The sequence below is a fragment of the Pseudorca crassidens genome, chromosome 2 (assembly GCF_039906515.1).
Source record: "Pseudorca crassidens isolate mPseCra1 chromosome 2, mPseCra1.hap1, whole genome shotgun sequence".
In the NCBI taxonomy this organism is placed as follows: Eukaryota; Metazoa; Chordata; class Mammalia; order Artiodactyla; family Delphinidae; genus Pseudorca; species Pseudorca crassidens.
This window is the reverse complement of record NC_090297.1, coordinates 186,986-214,071: the sequence shown is the minus strand read 5'-3', so window position 1 is coordinate 214,071 and position 27,086 is coordinate 186,986. Positions and strand designations below refer to the sequence as shown.

Here is a 27,086-nt window from a genome sequence, read left to right as displayed (position 1 = left end):
AGAGGGGTTTGCACCTCCGGACAGAGGCAACTACAGAGGCCCAGGGGAGAACCGGCTCAGGAGGCTGCAGGAGGCCAGGAGGGGCCAGGCTGGTGAGGCCTCAGGGCGACAGGGGCCATGGGCAGGTCCTCCGGCCTGGGGAACGCTGGGAGGAGGGAGCCCAGTCCAGGGCCTGGACACCTGCCAAGACATAGACTGAAGCCACCAGGGGGCGCCAGACGAACAGAGGAGGGGGGCGGTAGGCACCTGCAGAAAAGGGGGCCGCGGTGGAGCTGATCCATGCCTTCGGTCCCTCCCCTCCAGGACAGCCCCAAATCCACCTCTTTTGGCCAGGCCCTGCCCATCTCCGGGAGGAAAGAGAAAGCTGGAAGAGCCAGGGTGGCACCCACGTGTGGTCAGTGCCTGGTGAGTGGAGACCCTGTGTCCTGCTGAGGGCCACGCCAGGCAGTGAGGGATGCACAGTCCAGCACAACGGTCTGAGTTGGGGGACGGTGCTTCCTGGAGGTACTGACCGGCTGGATGTCAAGATGAAGAGGAGTGACAGACAGACACACCTACTGGAACCAGAAAGTCAGGGGACAAAGGGGCAGAGAGACCGGCCAGACAGGAGAGAGCCGCAAAGACGGAAGACCAGGAGATTGCAGACGCAGCCAGGGTGCAGGCGGAGTTTCTCCCGTGGGGGAGGGTGACCGGGACCAGCAGCCAAGGCGCAGCGTCAGGTGGGAAGGCTCCTGCTCAGAGAGGAGGGTCCCCCTCTTCCAGCCCGTGGGCTGTAGCTCTCTGGCCCGCACCACGCCCACAGCTGCCTTGTCCCACCCCGCAGCCAAGCCACAGGGACTGCCTGCTGTTCCCTGCATCTCAGACCTTGTTGTGCTGCCTTTCCTGCCCGGAATACCCTTCCCCCTTGGCCTTCGCTCCTCAACACACAGCCACACCTGGCCTCCTTGGAAAGCCCGTCCAGAACCTCGAAGGGCCCTGTGCAGGTGGCAGCGGCAGCCCTTCCAGCGGCCCTGTGAGGATCTGCTGCTGGGCCGTGGTGGACGGGTGGCTGAGGAAGGAACCCACGGATGGATTCTCAAATGGACCCTAGCGACCCTCACCGCCTCCCCCCAGGGAGAGAAATGGACGTACATTGCTCCCCACTGGTGGGTCAGGGACAGGCCACAGTCTGGCCCAGATGCTGTGCTCTTATTTCGCCCTAATGTACACGGGAAGCCCGCGTCTGTGGCCAGAGGGACAGGCTGCCTGCTTCTGCCGGGGCCAGCGCGGGGCGGCCCAGAGGTAGCTGCCAATGGGAGGGGCAGGGAAGCTTCAGGCCCACCTCAGGCCAGAGGCAGACCAGCCTCTCCTGACTTACCACACCTAACCCCTAACAGTGCCAGACTCAGGGTCCGGCAGGTACGAGATGGGACAGGGAATCCAAGTGGCCCCAGAGACTCTTCCTGTCCCTACCACAGTCCTTCCATCTCTGGCATTGAAAAACCCAGAGGCAGAGCCCACAGGAGGCGGGGCCCAGACCTCGGCCGGGAACGGGGTGGGTGGGAGGAGGGCATAGCTGGACACTGGGGCAGCAGGCAGGAGATGGGAGCCATATGAGGGCAGAGGGCTGGAGCCCTGTTCCCAGGCCCCCAGGGACACAAGCCAAGGTTGCCTGCTACCAGCCTGCTGGCAGAGGACCTGCAGGGTCCCCTCCCCAGGCTGATCCAAGGGTGGCAGGAACCACAGCCCAGCTGGGGTTTCAATCAGAATCGTGTGCCGGTTGGTACACCTGAGGCTGCAGGCACACGTGCACACGTGCAGGTCACACAGCTGTTAACAGCAGGCTGCCTGGGAGGACACAGAGCCGGCCCCTCCCATGCCTCTATGCCCTGGTGGGGAGGGGAGTGGGAGGGGCCATCTTCCCCTTCCCAGGTCCAGCTGTAAGCAGCCCCTGGCAGGGGGCCTTCCTCAGAGGAAGTTCTCAGGATCTGCTCTGGGGGGAGAGGCCCCTTCTAGGGGAGCTTCCCTCCCCACTGGAAACTCCACCAGAGGCCTAGTCACCCCTGCCCGGCTCCCAGCCGCAGCCTGGGACTGGAACGTGATCCCTCCTGAGCCCCAGTGTAGCCCGTGGGGGCACAGTGCCCTCTGATGAGCTGCATCAGTGTCACCAGAGTGCTTGTCACTAGGGTGCTGTCTCATTTCTGAGATCCCTGTTGCTCTTCAATGAGAGGCGGGCACTCTCTGGGACTCTGGGGTGTCAGGGGTTACTGGGGCTATTTCAGTGATTGTGCCTGCAGCCCCCAGCCCGGCTGGGCCTTGGGGGCCTGTGTGGGGAGCCGTGGTTCACCTATCTCAATGGTGGGGGGGCGGCTGGGGCCAGCAGAGCAGGACAGGAGACGGAACCCAGCTTTCATCCCCCCCGCCCCCCGCCCCAGGCCTCTAGGCAAGGGTAGAACTTGTGGGGGGAGGGAGGGCAGTTGGCCTGGAGCCTGCAGGTGGAGGCAAAGGGCTGGGGCAGGTGCAGGGGCAGGAGAGAGGCCTGTTTCTGCAGCGGTTTTCCACCTTCCTGTGGTGATGGGGGTGGGGGCAGGCTTTGCTTCTCAGGGGGCTGGGGAGAATTAACCATTTAGGAAGGAAGCAAAGCAGGCTGGAGGAGGCTGAGCTGGCCTGACTGTAGCAGGGTGATGGTGAGAGTGACCTCTGGCTAGATCCACGGCCCTGAAGTCTGGGCCCACTCCCCTGCTAACCTTACCTGGCAGCCCCATGCCACCCTCTACACTCCCCCCACCTCAGCCTGTAGGACTGGCGGGGCAGGGGGCTGTAGCCCCACACCTGGGCCAGCTAGCCCTGACCAGGTGAATCTAATTTCTCCTCTGTGCACGTGGGTCCCAGCACCCCCAGAGATGCTGTAAGGGCACAGGCAGGCCCCACCGGAATCCACTCTGTCCAGCACCCTGGGGGAGGCCAGTATAGACAGCAGGAGAGGGGAGGACAGTTTCAAAACAACTTTTTTTTTTGCATTTCCAATCTGCAGGGGAGAATGGAGACCAGGGCTGTTCTCTGGGTGTGGAGCAGGGGGATGGGGTGGGGTCTGGAAAAAGCCAAGAGCTGTTTCCACTAGCTCAGTCTGGCGCAGTGAAGGGACTGGATCCAAAGGCCTTTGGTTTCAGGAGCAGCCCCCCACCCAAGCCCCCTGGGGCTGCCCCAGGGAGGACACCAGCCAGCCCACCATGGGCCCAGGGGAAGACAAAGCCGGCACAGGTCCATTCTAGCGCTGACTATCTACCACGGACCCCCAGGTGGGAAGAGGACAGGCGGGCGGGGTGGGGGGGGCGGTCACACCCCACCTGAGCTGATGCCCCACCCCTGGCTGCTGGAAGGAAGGAGAAAGCCTGGGCGGGCAGCCTCCAGCCTGGGCCTGCCTGGGGGAGGGGCCGAGGGCGCTAGGCGGGTCTGGAGGGGTGGGGTGAGAACCTACAGTCTGGAAGAGGGAAACAGGGACAGGAAGCAGCCACCTCCCACCTCAGGGAGGAATGTGGCGGGAGTAGGACAGGCTCAGAGGACTTGGGGGTACAGAAGCTAAGTGCCAGACAGCAGAGGGAGCACGCCCAGGAAACTCCCTCTGGACTTCTACCTGCCCCCGCCCTGCTTCAGGGAGAGCCAGTCCCTGTCTGGGGGTGTCTGCAGTCCACATCCAGCTCCGAGGCCATAGCGCCTGCACCAGTGCCAGGCTGGCCCGGGACCCAGCACCTCTCCAGCCTGAGCTACGTAGGACTGCCTTCCCAAAGGCCCTAGAAGGCTGGCCTGGCAGGGAGGAAGGGAGGGAGGGTGCTCACTGGAATCAGGCTGGCCAGGCTAGGCCATGGCCGCCAGGACCCCGGGCTTCAGGGCTGGGCAGGGCTGAGCTGGGCCACAGCCAGACTCACCGACCCTGTCCCTGTGCCAGACCTGGAGAGGGCAGACAACACTTCCTTTCTCTGCTCCTGGCTCCTAGTGGGCAGGGAAAGGCCTGGGGAAGGGCCCCAGGCCTGCATCCCTCCTAGGGGCTTCAGGGGGCCCCAGGACCAGTCTTCATAAGGTGGGGGAGGGGAGGGTGGTGGGAGTGTATGGGTGCTGCCCAGACCAGGGCAAAGTGGCTGAAGGCTGGAGGAGATGCCTGCTCAGCTTCCAGCCTGGGCAGGCTCATGGTGCGTGGGCGGCTGGCACTGGAAGAGGCCAGGCCACTTCCCTGACAAAGCAGGGGGCGAGGGGCTCCTTCCTGAAGAGGCTGCTCTGAAGCAGAGCATCGTCTCCCTCACCCACAGGTGGCGCAGAGGGAGGGACACATACCTGTCTCAGTTATGCTCGGAATGTGGCTCCCCAGGCGGAGGATTGGGGAGGAGCTTCCTGGGGGCTGGAGGCTGGGGAAGGGGCCCAGAGCCAGGAAGACCCTGCAGGCCCTGGGGGAGAAACTGAGGAAGGTAGTCCCAGTAGAGCTGGGGCCCAGGTGGGGATGAGCTGGGGGCATCCAGGGAGGTGGGCCTGGCAGGATGTGCCCCTGACCTTCGCGGCTGTGGGCCTTTTGGGGGCCGGGGAGAGGTGTGTTAGAGACAGGGGTCTTGGGTGGTCTTGGGGTCACCTCCACAAATCAGTGGCCTTCACTCTGGGCCCTGTGGGGCAGGGGCAGCTGTGGGCTCCCAGGAACAGAACAGGGTCAGAATCAGACAGGGAGGGTTCATCTTAGTTCAAGCCCTGTCCATCCCTAACCCTAACCCCCCACTAGGGTGAAGCCTTGTCTCCCTGGAGAGCCTGGAGTGGGGTTTGAGGCCCTTATCTCCCACAGAGTGGAAGGCGGGCCCTCCTCCCAGCCGCACTTTGCTGGGGCAGGTGGGGAGAGGACTGTCTCTTCCCCAAGCCCGGCCCCAGCTCCAGGGGGCCTTTTGCCTCAGGCCTTCGGGAGGCTCAAGGGGGAGGCACCCCCATCTAACTGGGGTCCCTGGGATGCACCCACCCTGCCCGCAGCCCCTGCTCCTCAAGGTGCCCCGGTTTGCTTCCAAAGAAGGGATCCGTGTCATGGGCTCAAAACTTCCAGGGCTCCCTGGCCCCTTGCAGTGGACCCCAAGCTTCTCACTCTGGGCCCCTCCCCTCCCTGGGGGCTTCCCCTCCACCCTGGCTCTACCACAAGGCTCCAAGCTACAGTCAAGGCTACTTCCTTTCCTTTTCTCTCCATGAACCTCCTTCCCCAAGACCCTCCTCCTGGCAGGCCCACCCCAGAAGACTCTGGTGGCCTCGGCCCCTTCTGGGTGCTCACCCCATTGCTACACACTGGCCTGTGGGTCCCAGCACCACCCTCCCCCACCGGCCCAACTGGAGCTGGGGGCCTAGCCCGGTCCCTATCCTGGGCAGCCGGCACACAGAAGGTGAAGTCTCGCTGGGAGCTCTCCCTGTGGGCCCTCCTTTCCAGGTGTCCCTCTGCCCAGCCTGATGTATCTGGAACCAGGGCCTGGCCTGGGTAGAGCAGGATCTGGCAAGATGGCAAATCCTGTTCTGCCTGGGGTGGCCCTCCTGCCACATGCCCTCTGACCCCACAGAAGGGCTCAGTTACCGAGTCGTGGACCCTCAGGCTGGACCCGTCCAGCTGCAGAGTTAGTGATGTGCCTTCTTGATCTTGCAGAAATGGGGGCTCTCTGTGCCCTGACCCTCTCCTTAGCCCCCAACTCATCTTTCAAAACTGGGCATCACACCCCACAGCCTGCCCCATCTCCATGCCACCCTCCCATCTCTTCCCTAGACCACAAGCTTCCAGAGCAGGGCCAGGGTCTCCAGTCCTCACCTGGTGGGAGGGCCATGCTGGGACCTCCTCAGCTAAGCTGGTGATGCAAGGGACCAGTGACACAGCCCCGCCGGCCTCGCTGTATGACGTTGCAGGCTGGGACCCTGGACACAGCCCCAGGAGCAATGGACTACAGGCCGCGCAGGATGCTACAGGGCTCCCCACTTCAGGTCCTGCCCCTCGCCCTGCACAGTCCACCACCCAGGACCCCGCAAAAGCCAAGCCAGCACCACAGCAGTAAGTTGGGTGGAAGATGGAACTTCCCTGCTGGCCAACAGAGCAAATCAGAGGGACAGGGTCACCTTCCCAGGACAGGAAGTCAAGGACCCTTCCCACTGCCCTGGGAGGAAGCATTCTCTCCTCTCTCCGCCCTCTCCGGTACATCCCTTCCCAGGCAGCCATGAGGGGACAGACAGGATGTGAGGGCGACAGGCAGTTCCTATGTTCTCCCTGCTACGTTCCTCAGCCATGGATCTCAGCCCCCAGCTGGGATTCGCCGGGGCTGAGGTGGGTGGGTGAGCCCTGGTCGTGTGATTCCTGCTCACCTCTCGGAGGCTGGGGTGAGGGAGGGATGCTCTTGGGCCATTCAGAACGGACGCATGGGGAGGGCAGACAAGGAGAGGTTCTGTACCTCTGTGAGGGGATCCCACACCCACTCAAACTCTGGAAGCAGCCCACTCCACATAACTGCCCCTCCCAGAAATGACAGGCCTCTTGGAACACATGGTGGGGTAGCCCCACCTCCAGCACAACCCTTAAGCCCCACCCCAACGGGTTTGCTCAACATCTGGGCCCTGTCTAAACAGATGTTTGGGCTTCTGCAGAACACAAACAACTGATGTTCATTCACCTGGTCCCAGCCTCTCTCCTAGAACAGGGAACTCCAGGAAGGGGCGTGCAGAACTACGGAGGGGGAGGGGAAGAGAGAGGAGGCCTGTCCCTTTGCAGGGCTGGGACTCGCTTGGCTCCAAGACAAAAAGTGGTGGCATCTCCAGGGCCAGGGTGGGGAGTGCTGCTTATATCAGAGATTGGAGCTGAGACGGCTGGGAAGCCAGGGAGCTGGGACTCAGAAAAGGAGGTTGCACCACGAGATGCCAAGTGCTCTCGCCGCCAGCAAACTCTCTCCTGCCCCCACGGTGCCTCCCCTGCTCTGCCCCTTCACGCACCTTCCACGCAGTGTTCCACCTCCTCCAGGTTCCGCAGGGTGATGCGCATGAGGCTGGAGTTGAGCATCAGCTCATTCTTGTGGGCCGGCCACAGGTACGGCGGGGCTGGGTTCACAAAGAAGATCCTGGTGTCCCCAGTGGACACCTGGTTGTCACAGATGAGGGGGTCTCCGAAGCCGCCAATCACCACCTTGTTGCCTCCGTCCAGCAGGCTCTCCTGGGCCACCACATCTTTGCCCTTCAAGTACCGCCAGACCCGAACCTGGGGTGGACACGGGGGGTGCGCAGGTGTCAGTGCTCCTCTTCCCACTGGGGAGGGGTGGCCGCAGAGGCTGACACCTGGGCTTCTTCCTCTCTTCCCACCTCAGAGTAGAGTAGATAGACCCAAACCCTGGGCAGATGTGTGGAGATCTTTGGGTCAGCCCCCCAGGAGGAAGCTGCAGGGAGGCACACACACGATGGATGCCACTGCCCACCCGTGTGTGTCACACACTAGGACACCTGGCCTGCAAACAGAAGCAGCCCCCCAACCCCCAGCCACCCCAATTCCAACAACGTCCTTCTCGGCTCAAGCTGGTTACGGGAAGGGGACCCAGCCGGCTGGGGTGCCTGCCTTCCGTGCCCCACTCTCCCTATCGTCCCACCCACTGTTCCGGCCATTCTGTATGGGCAGAGCCAGGAGCAGCTAAGGTGGATGATGAAGTTTCAGGGTGATGAGCTCTGAGCTCAGGGCTCTGGGCCAGCTGGGCTCCATGCAGCCCTGTGGGTGGGCAAAGACACCATGCCCCCCGGCAGGTGAAACGCCCTCCTCCTGCAAGGCTCCTACAGTGCGTGCGGTCAAGGCAGCCTGTGAACCTCAAAATCAAGCCTGGGCAGCACAGGGCAGCCCCACCCTCCCCACTCTGCTCTTGGGGCCCTGAGGGTACCTGCTCTGACAAACCAGGCCCTGGGACGCCCACGGCCTGCTGGGGGTGGGGGGAGGAGGGCTGCAGTCAGAACAGGTGGTCCTAAAGGAAAAGGTCCATGGGGATACGTGCCCATGCATGCTGCACCTGGGAAGACACCCCTTTCCTCGGGAGCTCTGGGGAGCCAGGACTTCCAGAATGGGGAATGAAAGACAATGGTGGCCCGTCCACCTGCCTGCCCCTGCTGGGAGCCTCGGGTCTGAGAAATCTGCAGGGACTCCCTCCACCCTCCAGTGGCCATGGGGAGGTGGGGGAGCCTTGGCCAACTCCCGCCCCCCCACCCCTAGACACACAGTAGGCTCTAGAAGGACGACAGCTAGCAGGGGAGGGCTGGGTGGCTTTCATCGCCTCCCCTCACCCCAGCCACACCCAGGAGCAGCGGGGAGGAAGTCGGGAAAATCCTGCAGGGACTTGGCAAAGTGCCCTGGCGGTGGTGGAGGGGAGGGGGCCCGGCGGGGGATCCCAGCTGTAGCCCGCACAGGCCAGGCTGAAAGAAGCTGCCACCCCTCCCCATCTCCACGGAAGAGGAATGATCCGATTTCTGGTCGGGGAGGTGGTTTTAGGGGCCAGAGGGGGGCAGGGCCCTGGGTCCCTTGAGCCCTCCCTAGGAACAGATTGTGGGAAAAACCCCACTAGACCTATCCCAGGGGGCTCCCAGATCCAACTGAAGGAGAGGCCAGGCAAGTTCTCCCTCCCTGTGGCCGGGGGAGATTCAGGTCTCTCAGGAGCAGGATGGGGCACCTGCCCTGCACCCCGACACTTGAGGCTCAGCAACGGCCCCGCCCACTTCTCCGCTCCGGCCCCCAAACCCATCACTGCAGCATGCCCCACCAGGAGCCCTGGGGTTGGGAGATAAGATGTGCACCCCTCCACTCTCTCCTGACCACCCCTTCTCGCCTCTGGGGGGGGGGGGCGACAGCACTGACCACAGGCCAAAACCCCACCTCCACCCCAAGCAGAAAGCGTCACCTCCCCTCGTCCCTGTTCCTTTTCTTTGGCCGGTGGGTAGGGGGTGCGGTAGCGGAACATTCTCCCTGGGGGGAGGCGCACTTGTTTCCAGTAAGGGAGGGGGCTTGGGTTGAAGGGGCAGACACGATCAGGTCTCCGGGGCCTGGGCACCGCGAGGCGGGATGGCAGCGGCACCGCAAGAACTTTCCCTCCAGCGCTCGCGAGTTTTCCCAGACCCGGCGCCCCACGCGGGGGTTGGCGGTCGCCAAGGGAGCGGGCGCGGGCGCTGCGGAGCGTCTGGGGCTCGTTCCCACGGCCCGGGGCGGGGGTCTCAGCGGGGCGGCCGGCGTCGCGATGGCAGGACCTCCGGGCTAGGGGGCCGGGATCGCGGGGGAGAGGCCCCCAACCCAGGCTTTCAGGACGGTCCGAAGGGGGCTCAGGGTCCCGGGGGTCACGCGGGGGCCCACCTTGCACGAGTACGTGTGCTGCACCGGGTCCACGTTGAGGATCTCCTCCACGGTGCCGGTGAGCACCACGTTCGCCTCCTCCTCCCGCCTCTCCAGCGCGCGTTCGGGGCACGTCCCGTCGGCGCCGGGCAGGGCGCGCGCGGCCACCACCAGGAGCAGCAGCAGTGGCTGCAGAGGAGCCTGCCCGGACGGCCGCAGGCTGGCCATGGCGCGGGCGGAGGACGGCGGAAGGCGGCCGGAGCAAGCTCACGGGCCGGGCCGCGCCAGTGACTGGACTGGACAGGACGGGACGCAGCTCCTGGGAGGCGGCGGGAGCGCGGGCGGCGCGGGGGCGGGCCGGGGGCGGGACCGGGGGCAGCACCACCCCCTTCCCTCCTCCCCACCCCCCCCCCCCCGCCCCGGCCCGCCCGCGCCCGCCCCCGGCCCGCCCGGCGCCCTGCGACCCGCGGCGGCCGCGAACAAAGCGCCGGGACGGCGGCGCCGGGCGGAGGCCTGGCTGGGGGAGGGAGAGGGCCAGTCTGGGTCGGGCCAATGTGGGTGATGGGCCTGGCCCGGCCGAGGGGCGGGGGCAGGGCGGGATCGAGGGTGCTCTCCCTGCTGCGGCGCACCCCCACGGACGCCCCTCCCCCGCCTGCGCGGACGTTCCCCACCCCCGCCAGGAAATGCGGCTGAAATCGGGTTAATGCATAATCTGGAAGCGACGTGACGGGACTTCCAAGGGGCTCCAGGCTGCGCCGGGGCTGGGGCGGCGGGGGCTCCCCGGCCGCGGGGAGGGGCTGCCAGATCCGGGGCCCCGCCGCCCCTCGAGCCCTGCAGGGCTGTGCCCCTCCCCCGGCAGGAGGAACCTGACGGGGGACCCCAGCCCCTCGCTGGAACTGGGGACGGAAGCTCGGCCGGCCCGGGACCCCCGGCCTGCCGGGACCAATGCGGGCCGGGGGCTGCGGCGATTGGTCGCAACGGAGCGCAGACCCGCCCACCTCCCGGTCCCGGGTCAGCTCCGGCCCCTCTGCAGGGCTGCGGGCTCCCCCTGCTGTCCGAGGCGGCGATTGCGTCTGCGGTGGACGGCCAGCCACGCCCCCTCCCCAGCTCCCCCAAGGCGCTTCTCCAGACATTCCCACAGGGTCCAGGCGGGTAAACCGAGACCCAGAGGGTCCAGATTAGACCCCGACCTAGCTGAAGATGGTGGGGGTGGGGAGGGAGAGGAGATCCCTCTGTCCCTCCAGGGCCGGGTCTGCCGCACATCCCCTCACCCACGCCAGCCACGGACCTCTGAGCTGGAGGCAATGAAGGGTGAGCAGCAGCAGAGGCCCCTCGGGGGACCCTACGTCGCCTAGACCCTGGTGGGGGGGGTTCAAGAAAGGAGGGTGGCACCGAGGGGGTGTGCTTACACTTGTTAAGTTACAGTATGACAAAGAGGTGAGGTTGGGGGCCCAGGAAATGAGGTTGGAGCCAGGAGCCCTCCCCCCCCCACACCTGCATGTCTACACATATTTGTCACAGGCAAGCCAGACCTGGGGGGTCCCCCAGCTCAGATACGGACCCCCACAGACCAGAAAGGGGGCTTCTGGGTCTGCAGCCAAATGTCACTGAAGAGTCTGAAGGCTGAGGACTGAGTGTCCCCAGAGTCATGGACTTTGGCCCAGAGAGGTGTACGTTCTATGCTCCCCCGCACCCCCCCCACCCCCCCCACCCGTGTCTAAGGCTGACTCAGCCTGGCTCCCGAGTGGCTCATGTGGAAAACTGGCACAGAAAAATGCATCCGGTGTGGAAGTGGCTGTAGTTTTGCCAAATTAGGTGCCCCCTATCTGGGACAAACTCTTCCACGTGGATGGGAGGAACCCCTATCCTAGGTACCCCCTCACCTACTGGCTGCGGCCCCTTCATGAACTGAACCCTGAAGGAGGGCGTATTTGCTGATTCAGCAGCTCGCCCTGATGGTGATGTGAGTGCCCAAGGCCCTGCCACCACTTTTCCCCAGACCAGTGCAGGCTGGACAGTGTAGGCTGATGGTTCCCGGAGGGTCAAGAGGCCCCCAGAGCCCAGCTGGTGTGGGGGAGCCTCCCTCACAACTGGCCCAGGCAGGCCCTACGGACTCACCGCCTCCAGGGACACTCGCCTTGTGGCCTTTGGGACCTCGCCAGGCCTTCCCCTCCCTGTGCTACCTGCTGACCCAGATGTGAGGAGTGGGGCCCAGTTGTGCAGGCAGGGGCTGACCATGGCTCAATGTGAAGACAGCGATAGGCTCCAGCAGATATGCCTCTTTTTATTTCTCTAGAAGTTAATTCCCCAAAGATGTGGGGACACACCTTCAGTTTCTCTGGGGGCAGGCGGAGGTCACCATTTTGATCCCACTAGGCTTGTCCCTTAACTTGGCCACCCTAGCCTGCTGATTCCCCCAGCGACCCTGGGTCCCCTCTTACCACTCCCTCCTCCACCCCTCCCCCAATCTCACCAGAAGGGTGCAGAATGGTGCTACAGAGCGTGCTACAACTGTATTCCTGGTGCTCAGTGGGGCGCCCTCCCCGCGGCCCTCCTGGCCCTGCCCCGCCCCCCCGCAGGCGCAGATTCATGAACACGGTGCACATGGTGGTGAGGCCGTACTCCCCCAGCTGGTGCGCGTCCTCCATGGGCTTCCCCTCGAAGCTCAGCCAGAACTGGTCGGCTTGCACGTGCTCCTTTTGGCACACTTGCAGCTTGAGCTCGGCCACCCTCTGCGTCAGCCGGACCACGTAGGTGCTGCTGCGACCCTTGTTATTCCTCACCAGGATGCTCAGGGGGTCTTTGCAGCTCTGCACCATCAGCAGGACGGTGCTGTCGGGGCCCAGGCCCTGGCAGACCAGGGGCACCCCATCCTGCAGCACCTTGCGAGTGTCCTGGTGGACCAGGAGCTGCTGGAAGGCGGGCACGCCGATCTGCTGGGTGATCTGCTGCTTCAGCTCGGATGACAGCATGGAGTCCCTCAGGGGCACCAGGATCTCCTGGCCCCCGAGCATCTTCACCTTCAGGTTCCTACCCTGTGGGCATCACACAGGCTCAGAGACCCTGGCACCAGTTCTGGGAGCACTGCACGCGTGACACTGGCAGTGGGGCAAGCTGCTAGACCCCGTGATGCTGCCCCCTCCTCTCCAGCCTCCCCTCCCACCAGGAGGGGGACGCCAGGTGCTGGAGAGTGCATGCGGGCATTTCTAGAAGAATAGTCACCACCCACAACCATCATGTTGCCTCCCTTCACCTGCTAAGACGCCCCCCTGTGCTGATCCCAAGGGATCTCAGGGTTGCCCACTGGGCAGAACCCACCTCTGAGGACCCAGACCCTGCTGGCAGAAGGAGCCCTGTCCCTCCCCTCACGCTTAAGAACCTGGGGGTTCTGAGCAGCTCTGCCTGCCTTGCACATGTAGGTGTTCCGCCCCTGGGAGATGCCACCGGGGGAGGGGTACGAGCCCACCTGCCCCACTTGTCTAACCCGCCTCACCATGGCTGTGGGCCCTGGCGCCAGGTCCTCTGCAAGCACTGGTTGGCTGCCTCTCCGCTCTCAGCTCTTCTCCAGCCTTGGCAGCTCAGCCCTTTTAAAGCCTGAGCAACCACGTCAGAGGGCGGTGTCGGGGAGCCAGCCACACAGTAGCCGAATTCAGCTTCAGTTTCGGTTTCCTTTTCCCAAGGCGGGCCCTGGAGTGAATAGCAGAAACAAAACAGAATGACAATTACAAGAAACTGAGGCAGGGGTGGGCTGGGGCTTTCCACCTGGCCAGCGGGGCCTGGGGACTGTGACAGCATCCCGCCTCCAGGGGTGTGTGTTCAGAAACCCCCTGCATGTCCAACACCTCGGGTCCTTTGCAAGACGCACACACATCATAACATGAGCGAACAATTGGAAACTTTCACTTTCCATTTACCAATCTGCAAAATTAGTAAACTCGGAAATCATTGCCAGGGTTAATTCAGAAATAACATAAAATAGTGACAATCTAAACTACCCAGAGATAACCTCCATTTGTTTATGACAATATTTGTTCAGATTGTTTTTTAATTAATCAATCAATCAATCAATCAATCAATTAATGGCTGCTTGGGTCTTCGTTGTTGTGCACGGGTTTTCTCTAGTTGCAGTGGGGGGGGCTACTCTTTGTTGCTGTGCGTAGGCTTCTCATTGCAGTGGCTTCTCTTGTTGCGGAGCACGGGCTCTAGGCGTGCGGGCTAGTTGCGGCATGCAGGCTTACTTGCTCCGCGACACGTGGGATCTTCCCGGACCAGGGGTTGAACCCGCGTCCCCTGCATTGGCAGGCGGATTCTTAACCACTGCGCCACCACGGAAGTCCCCGTTCTCATTGTTTCAATGAAAGATATGTATCTTATTTTCTACAAAAATGAACTCCTGGACACTATTGACAAAGTGAAAAAAAAAAACTATACACAAAATGGTAGAAAATATTTGCAAATCACATGTCCGATAAGGGTCTAGTATCCATAATATATAAGGAACTTTTACAACTCAACAACAAAAAGATAAACAACTCAGTTAAAAGTTGGGCAAAAGACTTAAATAGACATTTTAAAATAGAAAATATATAAATGGCCAACAACCACATGAAAAGATGGTCAACATCATTGGTCACTAGGGAAATGCACATCAAAACCACAGTGAGGGACTTCCCTGGTGGTGCGGTGGTTAAGAATCCACCTGCCAATGCAGGGGACACGGGTTCAAGCCCTGGTCCGGGAAGATCCCACATGCCGCGGAGCAACTAAGCCCGTGTGCCACAACTACTGAGCCTGTGCTCTAGAGCCCGTGAGCCACAACTGCTGAGCCTGCATGCCACAACTACTGAAGCCTGTGCGCCTAGAGCCCGTGCTCCGCAACAAGAGAAGCCACTGCAATAGAAGCCCCCTCACCGCAACGAAGAGTAGCCCCTGCTCGCCGCAACTAGAGAAAGCCTACGCGCAGCAACCAAGACCCAACACAGCCAAAGATAAATAAATAAATAAATAAATAAATTTATTAAAAAAAAAAAACCACAGTGAGATACTATGTCACACCTGTTAGCACAACTATAATAATTAAAAAGGGAATAATAACAAGTGTTGGTGAAGATGTAGAAAAAATGGAACTCTCATACATTGCTGATGGGAATGTGAAATGGTGAAGTCACTGTGGAAAACAGTCTAGTCATTCCTCAAAAGGTTAAACAGAATTTTCACGTGACCCAGCAATTCCACTCCTAGGGATATGCTCGAGAGAACTCCAAACAGGTGTTCAGAGAAATGCTTGCACACAAATGTTAACAGTAGCTCTATTCACAGGAGATGAATGGTAGAAACTGGGGGAGCAAACACCATCAGCACGTGGATGCATAGACAAAGTGTGGTCCATCCTTGTAATGGAATATTAGCCATAAAAAGGAATGAAGCACTGACGCAGGCTACAATGTGAATGAACCTTGAAAACATGATGCTCAGTGAAAGAAGCCAGACACAAAAAGTCACATATTGTGTGATTCTACTGATACGAAATGTCCACAAGGGACTTCCCTGGTGGTGCAGTGGTTAAGAATCCACCTGCCAATGCGGGGGACATGGGGTTGAGCCCTGTTCCGGGGAAGACCCCACATGCCGAGGGGCAACTAAGCCCGTGTACCACAACTACTGAGCCCACGTGCCTAGAGCCAGTGCTCCGCAACAAGAGGAGCCACCACAATGAGAAGCCCGCGCACCGCAACAAAGAGTAGCCCCTGCTCGCCGCAACTAGAGAGAAAGCCTGCGCGCAGCAACAACGACCCAACGCAGCCAAAAAAAAAGTTAAAGAAGAAAATAATTAGGGCTTCCCTGGTGGCGCAGTGGTTGAGAGTCCGCCTGCCGATGCAGGGGACACGGGTTCGTGCCCCGGTCCGGGAAGATCCCACATGCCGCGGAGTGGCTGGGCCCGTGAGCCATGGCCGCTGACCCTGCGCGTCCGGAGCCTGTGCTCCGCAACGGGAGAGGCCACAACAGTGACAGGCCCGCGTACCGCAAAAAAAAAAAAAAAAGTGATTGCCAGGGGCTGGGGCCAGGGGGCATGGGGAGTGACTGCTTCATGGAGACAAGGCCTCCTTTGGGAATGATAAAATGTTTTGGAACTAGATAGAGGTGATGGTTGTGCTAAATGTACTAAATGCCATTGAATTATATCCCTTGAAATGGTTAAGTTACAGGAACTTCACCTCAGTAAAAGAGAAAACTGAAAACAAAGAAACCCTCATGCTGCTCTCACCATTTTCTAAAGTGCTTCATTCACAAGTATCTCACAGACATTTTTCCATATGAATAGATACTTTTATGCAAGTTGTTTTCATGGCTGTATATGTTGCCCATAGTATAATGAGTCCATCATAGAATACAGTGTAATTTAGTTAACCAGTCCCATATTGTTGAATATGTAGGTTATTCCCAAGTTTTTACTATCACAAACAGCATATCACAGGCATATGTTAGCTAAAAGTAAAAATAAATACTTAGGGAATTCCCTGGTGGTCCAATGGTTAGTACTTCAGGCTTCCACTGCAGGGGGCATGGGTTCAGTCCCTGGTCAGGGAATTAAGATCTCACATGCTGCATGGCACAGCAAAAATAAATAAGTAAGTAAATAAATAAAATTAAAATAAATACTTAAAAATAAATACTTTAAAATACATTAAAAATCAAATAAATAAGGCTTCCCTGGTGGCTCAGTGGTTGAGAGTCCACCTGCCGATGCAGGGGACGCGGGTTCGTGCCCCGGTCCAGGAGGATCCCACATGCCGCGGAGCGGCTGGGCCCGTGAGCCATGGCCGCTGAGCCTGCGTGTCCGGAGCCTGTGCTCCGCAACGGGAGAGGCCACAACAGTGAGAGGCCCGCATACCGCAAAAAAAAAAAAAAAAAAAAAAAATCAAATAAATAAAAAATTAAATAAGTAAAAGACTGGAAAAAAACAAATTGTTTTGCATATGAATTAATCATTCCACCTCCCCTCCCCCAAAATAATCTCATATGGCACCAAAGTTGTTAACATGCACAAAAGTTTAAAAACTTGTTTCTTTATATTATTTTAAGTTTCTATCTCGACGCATTCCTTGCATAAATAATATTAGTATTATAAAAAGAAAACCAGAAACATAACAAAGAATACAGAATGTGAAAATCTCTCAATCTCCTTCAGATGACCATTATTTTCTTTTTGTTTTTGTTTTTGGCCATGCGGTGCGGCATGCGGGATCTTAGTTTCCTGACCAGGGATCGAACCCATGCCCCCTGCATTGGGAGCTAGGAGTCTTAACCACTGGACCACCAGGGAAGTCCCCAGATGACCATTATTAAACATGGCAAAGATACAACAATTTAAAATTTTTAAAAAGAAATTAAAAATTTAAAAAGAGAAAACAAAAACATGGCATACGTCTCCTAATTTCTTAATACTGACATACAGTAATAGAGTCTTTATTTTCTTTTAGTTACTTCATTGAATGTCACCTGCTTTTTTTTTTTTTTTTTTTTTGCGGTACACGGGCCTCTCACTGCTGTGGCCGCTCCTGTTGCAGATCACAGGCTCCGGACGCGCAGGCTCAGCGGCCATGGCTCAGGGGCCATGGCTCAGGGGCCCATCCACAGTATGGGATCTTCCCGGACCGGGGCACGAACCCGTGTCCCCTGCATTGCAGGCGGACTCTCAACCACTGCGCCACCAGGGAAGCCCTGTCACCTGCTTTTGACAAGAGGAACTAAACACAAAGGCTTTAGGCAGACAAAGTGATAGCACCTGGAAGCACGTGTCTCCCTGTCTTGGTGGCTTTTAAGTCACCACAAACTGGTGGCTTAAAACAACAGAAATGGATTCCCTCAAAGTTCTACAGAGCAGAGGTCTGAAATCCAGGGGGACTAAATGACCAGGGTTGTCAGCCTGGTTAAAAATAATCTGATTTTATGTGGCTTACAGAAGACACGAATCATCTGAAATATAAGGATATGGGAAACTGAAAGTAAAAGGATGAAAATAAACCTACCAGGTAAATGTTAACTAAAAGGAAGCCAATGTGGCTACATTAACAATTTTATTAACAGATTAACAAAGAAATCTTACTGTAAGGAACGGCACCAAGAAACAGAGGAGAGCTTAAGCAAGCTGTATTTGGGAGCGCTCCTGGGCGAGGTTCACTGATCTGAGTGAAAGGGGCCAGGGAAGTCGCGCCCGGGCGAGGGTTTGGGCAGAATTTATAGGGGAAGAAGGGAAAGGGGTGTGGTGAATCCGGGAGGGCGCAGGGTATTCCTTATTTGGTGGTCTTTTCGGGTATCCTGGGGGACCGTTAGTCCCGCCCCTCGAAAGGCGGGAAGGCTGGGCCGGGTGGAAAGTCCCCAGGTCAGTTCCTGGAACCGGGTGGTCCTGAAAGTCTCCAGGTCAGTTTCTGGAACTGGGTGGTCTGGAAAGTTTCGGTCTGATGCAACCTGTGAGTCTGATTGCGTTCCCCTGCCTCGGGCCAGTCAAAGCATTATTAGATACAGAAGGTTGCATAGCAATATAAGGTTGAGTTCATTGGTAAAAAAAAAGATTTTAAATTTGTATGCACCTAATAACATGACCACAAAATATATAAATTCTAGTCACAAACCTGCCTGAATATCCTATTTATGAAATTACAACAGCCACTTATAAAGGGGTCTTTGGTTAATATTTGGTTTCATTTACAAACTACCTTAAACTTCCTTAAACCTTTAAGACAGTATCTATATCATGTTTAACACACTTGCTTTTATTTTTAAGCCCTTCAATGATCAAACAGCAGCAGTAACAGCAAAAAACCCTCCCAAGAAGTTCACAGTCCTCACCACGTACACCTGTGCACCCTGGTCCAGGGCACAGTCACCTCTCGCCCAGGCTACTGCGTATACATCCCAGTGGTCATGCGGGAGACAGGACCTGAGAGAAAGGTATGGGGATGTGGAGGGAGGAGGCAGGACCCCAGGCGACGCTGTTGGAACAGCAGCCGAAGGGCGTTGGACCTTCCGCCTCAGGCTCCAGCCCCGACCTGGCCCCTGTGGGCGGGGCTTCCGGTGGGTGGGGCCTCCAGGGTGGGTGGGAAACTGAGAGCTACAGTCAACACCCAGCACCTGGGATCCGGAGCTTAGTTATTGACGCTACACCAGGACACCCCATGGAGGCGAGGAAGTCCAGAAAGTTGGAGGCTCATCCGTGTGGATTTTGAAATCACCAGAAACTGTGACAGGAGTGTCTGGAGAAGGTGACAGGGAACCAGGAGTAAACCCTTCAGGAAGGTTTCGGTCGACTGTAGTCTGTGTGGTCTGTTAAGAAAGGGGTGGTCTGTTAATAAGGTGAGGTTTCAAAGCTGGAGCTTTTTTGGTGAAGAAGACACCGGTCTGGACGCGCCAAGCAGGAAGGACAGGGAAGCTCACCTCTCCCCAGGAGCGCCGGCCCAAGGAGAGTGGAGAGAAAAGCAGCACCCACGGGGGCCCACAGGGAGGCAGCGTGCCAGGCAGATAGGGGTTGGAAGGAGATTCTGTCACCACCCAGAAGTTGGGGGACATGGCTCCCCAAATGTGGAGAGGTGTCAACGCGCAATTCAGGAGAAAGATGTTGACGGCGCCCAGATCACGGGGAAGGTACCGTCACGCACTGGGTGTTGGGAGGATGCTCCCACTACCTGGCATCAGGTGGCCGAGGGAAGGTACGTTGGTCTCATGACCTGTAAGGGTGGAAGACGCCCCCTCAGTCACAGGGGTGGGGACTGCCCTTGAACCTCAAGGCTTGTTGTCGGCATCCTGGTGCTCCTGGCTTCTGCCTGGGTCCTGGCTATTTGCTTCCCTCATCTCTAGCCTGAAGGCTGGATTCCTCCAGCCCTGGCCTCTGCCACTTTATCATCACAGCGACCAACTCCCGTGCTGCAGGAGAGGACCTGCAATGGTTCTAGCCTGGTTACTTGGCAACTCTGGTCCCGGCTGCCTGAGTCCACAGGCCGTTGCCTCTTGGCAGAAGAGGAAGGAACAGGAGGGTAAGGGGTGCCGGAGGGCGTGGTCTGTGATGTCTCTGATGTTCTGGGGCTCATATGCCTGTGGAATGCTGAAGGGCAGAGTGGGAATGCAGGTGCCACCCCCATGTTGGAGGTTGGGAAGGACGTGTTCACAGATCGCACGTGGCAGACCCCCAAGGGACACTGTCTGAATGATGTTGTGTGGAACGCTGTCACGGTAGGCAGAGGACCATCCCTCCCCCCACAACCCAAGGCTGGAGCCCAGTGTCTGGCCTGGGAAATACACCCGTCTTTCCACACAGACTCCCCCACTGACTTTCCTGCCTCAGCCCCCTGCTCCCCAAACCCGGTGGCCACCAGTGGGCCCTGGAGATGCCCCTGGGACCACCAGCCAACGGGGGCTTGGCCCACTCAAGCCTGGATCTAGGAAGACAAATAGTTGGCCTTTGATGGCTTGCAAAAATCAACTCAAATCGTCAGCTGGACACAGCCAGGGCTGCAGGCTCCGGCGCATCGCTTCCTGCCGGAGAAAAGGAGGAACAAGATGGGGAGTGGGGTGGGGGAGGGGGAGGGGAGGGGCGGAGGAACAGATCCAGGGCTTGGGCCATCTTAGTTATACCAGTTACTACTGTTGTGTAACAAATGACCCCCAAAGATCACAGTAACAAGTGTCCTGTTCTGTGAATCAAGAATTGGAACAAAGCACCCAGGAGCAGCTGGGAAGGCATGAGGTGGGGGCTCTGAAGCAGCAGGTTGGGATCACCTGTCCAGCAGCTGAGATTTCTGGGCTCCTGGCTCAATGGCCTCCCCTTGGGAGCCTCTCCATGGGGCCAGTTTGGGCTTCGTCACAGAGGGGCAAACGGGTTCCAAGAGCGGGTTTCCCAAGACAGCAAGGTGAACGTGTGTGGCATTTTTAAGGTCCAGCCTCAGAATTCACATCTCGCCCCTGCCCCTGTCCTTGCTGGTCGATGTCATCACAAAATCTCACCAAGGTGCACCATAAGGGTATTTGGAGTGGGAGGTGTTGTTGCAGCCATCTTTGGAAAATGCAGTATTCCACAGTATTCCTCAGCACTATTTCCCAACTGCAGCCCAGGACTCTCCCTCCTTGCCCAGAGCAAGGGAGCCCCTACGACCCCCAGGAGACCCGGTGGCCCTACCAGAGATCCAAGCCCAGATGTAAAAGGCGGGGTGGGGGGACGGCCAGAGGTAGGAGGGCCCAGAGACATGACCACACAGACGGTGTGGGTGACAGCCCCAGGGAAACTCACTTTGTTCTGGGCTAGTGAAGTCTCCTTGTTGGGGCTGGGGCTGGGAGGCCAAGACACAGGCCCCTGGAGACCCTGGGTGGGGAGGGGGCGTCTCAGAGGGCAGAGGGTGCAGAAGGGCACATGGCCGAGGTGAGTCCAGGTGGCTCCTCCCTGCCTGCGTCTGTTCCCCCAGGCAGTAACAACTGAAGCTGACATGTGCTGCGTGTTTTCAGAATAGGAGCTCATTTATCTTCCCAACAACCCAGGGATAAATGAAAAGATAGCCCATTTTACAGGTCAGGAAACAGGTACCGGAGGGTAAGCGAACCCGTCTAACCACTAGCAGGTAAAGCATGGTCAAACATGGCTCCTCGAGCCTCTCCTTGCGGTCTGAAACCCCTGCCTGTGTGGTCTCCTGGGGGTGGGGGGCCGAGCCCACCCAGACCGGGTCCCAGCGCCCCGCCTGCCGGCCTGGGGTTCCGCCGACGCTTCCCAGCGGGGCACTCGCGGACTTTCTCTCCTGCGCGCAGCCCGCCGGGGGGGATGGGGGCGGGGTGGGGACTCCAGGACCCCCGCGGCCTCATCCCCCTCAGGGCTGGTCCCAGCCACCCCGGCGCCGTGGCAGTCAGCGCTCCCAGGGCTTTGTGCTCTGGGTGGGTCCCCACCGCCCGCTCCTGCCCGACGCCCGCGGCTTCCCAACGCTCCCCGCCCCACACGCTCCTCCGGGGCTGCGCCTCTGGGGCCTGGCCTCGGGGGCGACAGCCCACAGACACACCCAGTGTAGCCGCCTCCCGCCCCGCCCCGGGCGCCCCCGCAGACCGCTGAGAGGTCGGTTTCGCGCCGGGGGTGGGATTGGGGGGTTCCAGAGAGCGAGGCTAGGGCCAGACTAGGTTGGCCTCAGAAAGGAGAAAAGGCGTCTACACCGTGACCCCGGGCTGGGACCCCGGGAACTGGTGTTGGGTAAGGGGGGCCAGCCGGCGACCCCACCCACTAGGTACGCCTAGGACCGAGGTGACCCTTCCGAGCTGCCAGTCGGCCCACTCCGCTGCTCCGAAAAGTCCAGCACGACTCTCCCAGGCCCCGCGCCCACCTGCCCCTGCCCCTCCTCCCTCGGGCCTGTGGTCCCTTTCCACCCTGGGCATGACACTTCCTCTCCGGACCTTGCAGATCTGCCTTCTTTCCTGGAACCCACCGCAAAGAAGCCGTCCGGACCACCCAGTCGAAAGAGGGGTTTCCTCTCCCCCAGCAACCTACCCATTTCTTTCTGTCTCTGGCAACTGCGACATAACATTGCTTGTTTGCCGTCGCCCCCCGCGTCGGATTAGAACCCGCGAGACGCTTCCTCAGCCCCAAGGGCAGGCCGGGTCTACCGTGGGCCTCAGGAGACATCTGTGCGATGCCGACAAGACGGCCGTCAGGCCACAGTGGGCTGGAACCCTCAGTACTCAGAAGACCAGAGTGCTGGCGCAAGGGAATTCAGAATGAAAACATCAAACGCGAAAATAAGCTTAGCCCTCTTTTTTCCCCACAACGCCACTTTGAACTAAAAAACAAAATTTTAACAAGTGTCCCTCATTTTTTGTGAGCCCTACTTTGCTGGTGCTTGGCTCACTGTTGGGTAATCTGGAAGAGAGTGACATCACCAGCGACCATGACATCACCCCATCTGGCTTGTGTCATCATCGACCTTAACCCTGAGACGTCACCAGCGTGACCAGTGACACCTTACATTCTGTTCCATGATGTCATCCTGCCTGACTGATGACGTCACTCCGCCCGCCTTGTGGCATCACGTTCACTGGTCCCGTGATGCCACTCTGCCTGTCTACGACCTTGGCCGGCCAGCCTGTCTCCTGCCCAGTGGCTGGTGTTCCACGTCCACTGTGTCACGGGCCTCGTGCAGGTGCTGCAGCCGGCGGGGGTCAGATTCGCAGGCCGCGCGGAGGCCCGAGGGCCCGGCTGGGTCCGCGGAGAGCAGAGGCGTGCGGGCCGAGGCTCGCCGGCTCCTCGGGGGCGCCTCACCCGGTTCCCCTCGCGAGTTCTCCTTTCAGATTTCCCGCGGCCCCAGCTCGCCCGGAAGGTGAGCCTCGCGCCTCCGCCCTCCCGGAGAGGTCCCCTCCCGGCGCACCGCTCGGAACGGGGGAGCGGGCGCGGCGACTTCCCCGCCTCGGCCCGGCGCCGCCAGAGGCGGGCGCGGGCGGGCTGCCCCGGCTCGCCTTTGTCGCCCGCGGGGTCGGTGGGCCGGGAGCGGACGCGTGACTGACAGCCGGCGGGGGCTGCCCGGCGCCGGCGGCTCATTGGCTGGCGCGAGTGTGGGAAAGAACGCGGAGCCGGATTCACACGCCCCGCGGCGGCGCTTCCTTAAATAGCCAGGCGGCTGGCAGCGCGCGCTCGGTCCCGGAGCCTGGAACCCGCGGGAGAGGGGCTCGGGAAGCCGTGCGTCCGGCCCGCCCTCGGCCCCGCGCGGCGCGGGGGCGCACCATGCCTGCCGACACCCCGGGGAAGCTGAGGGCCTCGCCGCGGGCGGGAGCGCCGGCCGGTGCCCGCCGGACCCCGGACCAGCCCCGGAGCGCGGCCGAGCACCGGAAGGTGGGGACCCGGCCGGACGCGGTTGGCAGGAGCGGGGGGGAGAGGGGAGCTGACGCCCGGGGGACTCAGCCGCTGCCGGCCCCGCAGTCCTCCAAGCCCGTCATGGAGAAGCGGCGCCGAGCGCGCATCAACGAGAGCCTCGCTCAGCTCCAGAGCCTCCTCCTGGACGCCCTCAGGAAAGAGGTGAGTCGGGGGCGGGAGGGCGAGATCGGGGAGCCTGGAATCCCGGCTCTCCTGGGCTGCCAGCTGCCCACACCGGCCCCGCCCCCAGAGCTCCCGCCGCTCGAAGCTGGAGAAGGCGGACATCCTGGAGCTGACCGTGAAGCACCTGCAGAGCCTGCGGCGCGTGCAGGTGACAGGTGAGCGCGGGCGTCGGCGGCGAGGGCTCTGGGGCCGGAGCCGCCGCCACCGCGGGCCCCGACCGCCTGTCCCCTGCCGCCCCCGCAGCCGCCCTCCGCGCCGACCCTGCAGTCCTGGGCAAGTACCGCGCCGGCTTCCACGAGTGTCTGGCCGAGGTGAATCGCTTCCTGGCTGGCTGCGAGGGCGTCCCGGCCGACGTGCGGTCCCGTCTGCTCGGCCATCTGGCGACCTGCCTGGCCCGGCTGGGGCCCTTGCGCCGCCCGCTTCCACCGGCCCCCGCCGCCGAAGTTCTGGCGCCCGCGGTTTACGCGGGCCGCTCGCCGCCGCCAGCCTTCGACGGCCCCTGCCCCTTGCCGCGCTCCAGGGCGGTCTTGGCGCCGCCCTTCCTGCCGGGCCGGACGGGGGAGCCCCTCGCCGCCCCCGGAGCCGCGGCTCAGGGCCGGGGCGCACCCTGGAGGCCGTGGCTGCGGTGAGGTCGCGGCCCCAGAACCCGCTGAGACTGTGCCAGAAAATATTTATTTCCAGAGACCGCGTCGGAAGCTTTGTTTTGTCGTCTTCGTGAAGGGTCCAGTCCGGCAGAGGCCCGGCAGCGGGGTCGGCTGATGTCTTCGCGCGAGCGGGCAGGGCGGGCCGCGGGGGTTCTGCTCCCACCTGGGCCCGCAGGTGCCCGGCGCGGACGTTCGGCCGGCCTTGCGTTTGCCTGTATCTAACTGCACTGGAGCCGCGACCCGCCTTGGAGTGGGGGGGAGGGTGTGTGAGAGGTCCCTCGGGAGGCTCAGGCAGGACGGGGCCAGTCATCACTTTTTCCAGAATGTCTCTCCGTGCTGGGAAGCGGTCCCGCAGCATCACTGGGCATGTTGTTTCCCACTCTCACTCGCGAGGACCCTGGAAGGTGGAGACATGTATTTTCACACTGTTGTCTTGGTGCTGAGCTGTGGTGAGGGCTGACTGTCCCTGAAGCTTCGGTTCTGGCCTGTTCCACCTCCTGCCTTCTTGTGGCTGAGCACAAAGCTGCCTGTGCCCACCCGTGCGTTGAGCCTGCCCCAGGCCAGTGTCTGCCCGGGAGAGGGCTGCCAGCAGGAGCGCGCATCTGAGTCCCAGGGGCAGGGAACGGGGGCCAGCCCGACAAAGGGCACTTGGTGCTGGGGCTCTTCTCCTGCCAGAGCCCAGCCCTGCTGTGTGCCCCATCCTGCCCTGAGAGGGGAGGTACCCCTTCAGTACAAAGGAACTGGCGTTGGTCCGGCCTACGCATCCGTCCTGAGCACCGGCTGTGTGTTCATCCTACAATACAGCGATCCTAGGCGGCGTTGGGCATGGCCCCCCACCCCCGACCCCGAGAGTCGCTGTCCTGTGGTCCCAGGCCTCCCCAGGCTGCTGCTGGGGGCTGTGCTCCGGGTGCGGTGAGGGGGTGGTCCAAGGCACGCAGCTGGGACTGCAGTGTCTCATCCTGAGCCCTGCTGAGGCTGAGGCAAGATCTGTTTCCCAACCACAGCCAAGTTCACCTGATGGTTGTTGGCCGCCTGCCTGGCCAGGGACCGTCGCGGAGGAGGAGGGTGAATCACTGCCGGGGCTGGCCTGCCCCTCCTCCAGTGGCCCCATCAGCTCCCGTGTCCGTGTCATGCGCAGGGTTCACCTGCCCTCCTGGACTCAGCCGTGCACACCCAGCAGGGCCTGCCACGTCCCACCAAGCCAGTTCCTCCCCGGCCTCTAGCTGCCTGGCGCGTCTTCCTGAGTGTCCAGGGCCCAGGCCAGTGGTCCTGGACAGTTGCAGCCATGCAGGCCAGGTGCCGCACCCTCTGCACACAGGCCCTGGGGAGGCTGGGAGAGCCGGGTCTCCAGCAGGACTGTGGGGGAGTTGCTCCTGACCAGCCTGGGAGGCCCTCCCAGCAGGAGAATTGTAGAGGGTCCATTTCAGAAGCCAGAAGTTCAGCTTGGCTGGGGGAGGGGAACTGCTCAGGGAGGGCCTCAGTGCAGGAGGGGTGGGCCGGGGTGGGGGGGTGGGGGTTGCTTTGGGATATGAAGCTGTGTGGGTGGGTTCGTGGGTAGGGGGAGCACCCCACCTGGTGGCCAGAGAGAGAAGGGCTGCCTGGGAAGGTCACCTGGAACTTGGGTCATCACACTCTCCCTTCTTCAGGGAGAGGGTGACGACAGCGCCAGACCAGACCTGGCCCTCCGTCCCAGGGCCTTGCCCCCTCCCTTACTTCCACAACTTTTTTTTTTTTTTTTTTTGCGGTACACGGCCTCTCACTGTTGTGGCCTCTCCCGTGGCCATGGCTCACGGGCCCAGCCGCTCCGTGGCATGTGGGATCTTCCCGGACCGGGGCACGAACCCGCATCCCCTGCATCGGCAGGCGGACTCTCATCCACTGCGCCACCAGGGAAGCCCATCCCTTACTTCCTTACTTCCTGTTCCTGGCCATCTGTTCTCAAGACGCTATTGCCAAAGGGATCTTTGTGCCGAGCACCCTGTTAGCCCTCCAGGGACCTCTCAGGCTCAGAGGGAACCACACTGTTCTTCAGACAGGCAAGCTCCTCCCGTCTCTATCCCTTTGTACTCACCCCCGCCCAGCCCCATTCTCTCCCCACTTTCCCACCTGAGGCAGCCACCCCAGGCTCCGAGGGCTCTGGAGGCCAGGGCCGTGTCTGTGTCACTCACTCCTGTCCCCAGCACCTGCCTGGAACAGGAAGACGCTCAGGTCGGGCTCAGGCCATGCAGACCTCGTTAATTAGCTTGGATGAAGGAGGAGCCAGGAGGTTTGCGGAGGGTGTCGCCCTTGGTTAGATTAGGGGGGTGTGAGGGAGCACAGCGGGGGCTGAGGCTGGGCCCCTCCCCAGGCCACCCCTCCGCAGTATCCTTGTCTGTGGGAGGAGGCCACACCCCTCTCCCCAGTCAGCCTGGACACCTGCGCCATCCGCGGAGAGCTGGGTTGCGGGGGGGGTCTCCCCCTCACACCAGGGGCTCTGCCTACTGCCACCCTCCCCCCTCCTCCGCCCGTTTCCTGCCCCCTCCCATGCCTCACAGGGGCTCTGGGTAATTCCTCTGTCCCCCTCCACCCCTTGGGCTTGGCTTTTGTCTTGCAGGCCTTTGGGGGTGTGTGGGAGGAATCAGAACTTCCTCCTCCTGGGGGGAGGGTGTGGCCAGAAGGCCTGCTGATCATTTCTCCTCCACTGGCAGGTGGAGCCTCATTCATCTGTGGCCTCCTTCCAGCCCAGTTGGACCCTGGCAGGGACCAAGGGTCAATAAATGGTTGCTGAATTCATGTGCAAGGTCAGGTGATCTGCCTGCCTCTGTGGGTGTCTCAGCCCTGTGGAGCCCTGTGACGCTGGGCCCCTCTGTCTCGCCTGTGGGGTCAGGGCTTGGGGACCAGACAATGACAGCAAGTCATAGGTGTTTGAAATATGGAGAAAGAATTAGTCCTCATGGTGACAGAAGTCCTCCTGGCCAGGCCCATGAAACTCCAGTCACTTGGGAATTTGGGGTGGGGCAGGGCCTGGGGCTGCTTGGAGCCCTGGCTTGTGAAAGGTGAGGCCTTAGCACCCCCACCAGAACTCCTGCGGTTG

General features: G+C 60.7%; 3 protein-coding genes across 16 annotated transcripts in view; 1 reads left to right on the top strand and 2 right to left on the bottom strand.

Moving 5' to 3' along the window:
• The window catches only part of AGRN (agrin), a 32,565-nt gene extending 22,900 nt beyond the window's left edge, over nt 1-9,665 (bottom strand). For 4 of the 10 annotated variants that reach the window (XM_067716472.1, XM_067716487.1, XM_067716477.1 and 1 more), the window contains exons 1-2: nt 9,338-9,663; nt 6,958-7,219 (exon numbers count right to left, since the gene is read on the bottom strand). In XM_067716472.1, the coding sequence (XP_067572573.1) occupies nt 6,958-7,219; nt 9,338-9,544 (469 nt within the window). In that variant the 5' untranslated portion in view covers nt 9,545-9,663. Of the gene's footprint in view, nt 1-6,957; nt 7,220-9,337 lie in introns of all 10 variants that reach the window. The other 6 variants (XM_067716507.1, XM_067716529.1, XM_067716536.1 and 3 more) reach the window with 4 other exon arrangements.
• Nucleotides 1,008-25,508, top strand: HES4 (hes family bHLH transcription factor 4). Of its 4 annotated transcripts, none has more exons than XM_067716590.1 (5): nt 1,008-1,145; nt 21,744-22,656; nt 22,946-23,165; nt 23,253-23,524; nt 23,613-25,508. In XM_067716590.1, the coding sequence occupies exons 2-5, from the start codon at nt 22,316-22,318 to the stop codon at nt 24,085-24,087; spliced, it is 1,308 nt and encodes a 435-aa protein (XP_067572691.1). In that variant the 5' UTR covers nt 1,008-1,145; nt 21,744-22,315; the 3' UTR covers nt 24,088-25,508. The 4 variants fall into 4 exon arrangements, with proteins under 4 accessions (XP_067572691.1, XP_067572700.1, XP_067572715.1 ...); XM_067716599.1 differs by lacking the exon at nt 1,008-1,145 and adding an exon at nt 19,902-20,872; XM_067716614.1 differs by lacking the exon at nt 1,008-1,145 and having other exon boundaries at nt 19,902-22,656; nt 23,253-23,348; nt 23,437-23,524.
• Nucleotides 11,576-18,387, bottom strand: ISG15 (ISG15 ubiquitin like modifier). Of its 2 annotated transcripts, none has more exons than XM_067716629.1 (3): nt 18,167-18,387; nt 12,810-13,003; nt 11,576-12,351 (listed from the first exon to the last, which is right to left on the bottom strand). In XM_067716629.1, exons 2-3 carry the CDS (start codon nt 12,810-12,812, stop codon nt 11,716-11,718), a joined length of 639 nt encoding a protein of 212 aa, XP_067572730.1. In that variant the 5' UTR covers nt 12,813-13,003; nt 18,167-18,387; the 3' UTR covers nt 11,576-11,715. The 2 variants fall into 2 exon arrangements, with proteins under 2 accessions (XP_067572730.1, XP_067572739.1); XM_067716638.1 differs by lacking the exon at nt 18,167-18,387 and adding an exon at nt 17,424-18,125.
• Nucleotides 25,509-27,086: the final 1,578 nt, after the last annotated feature.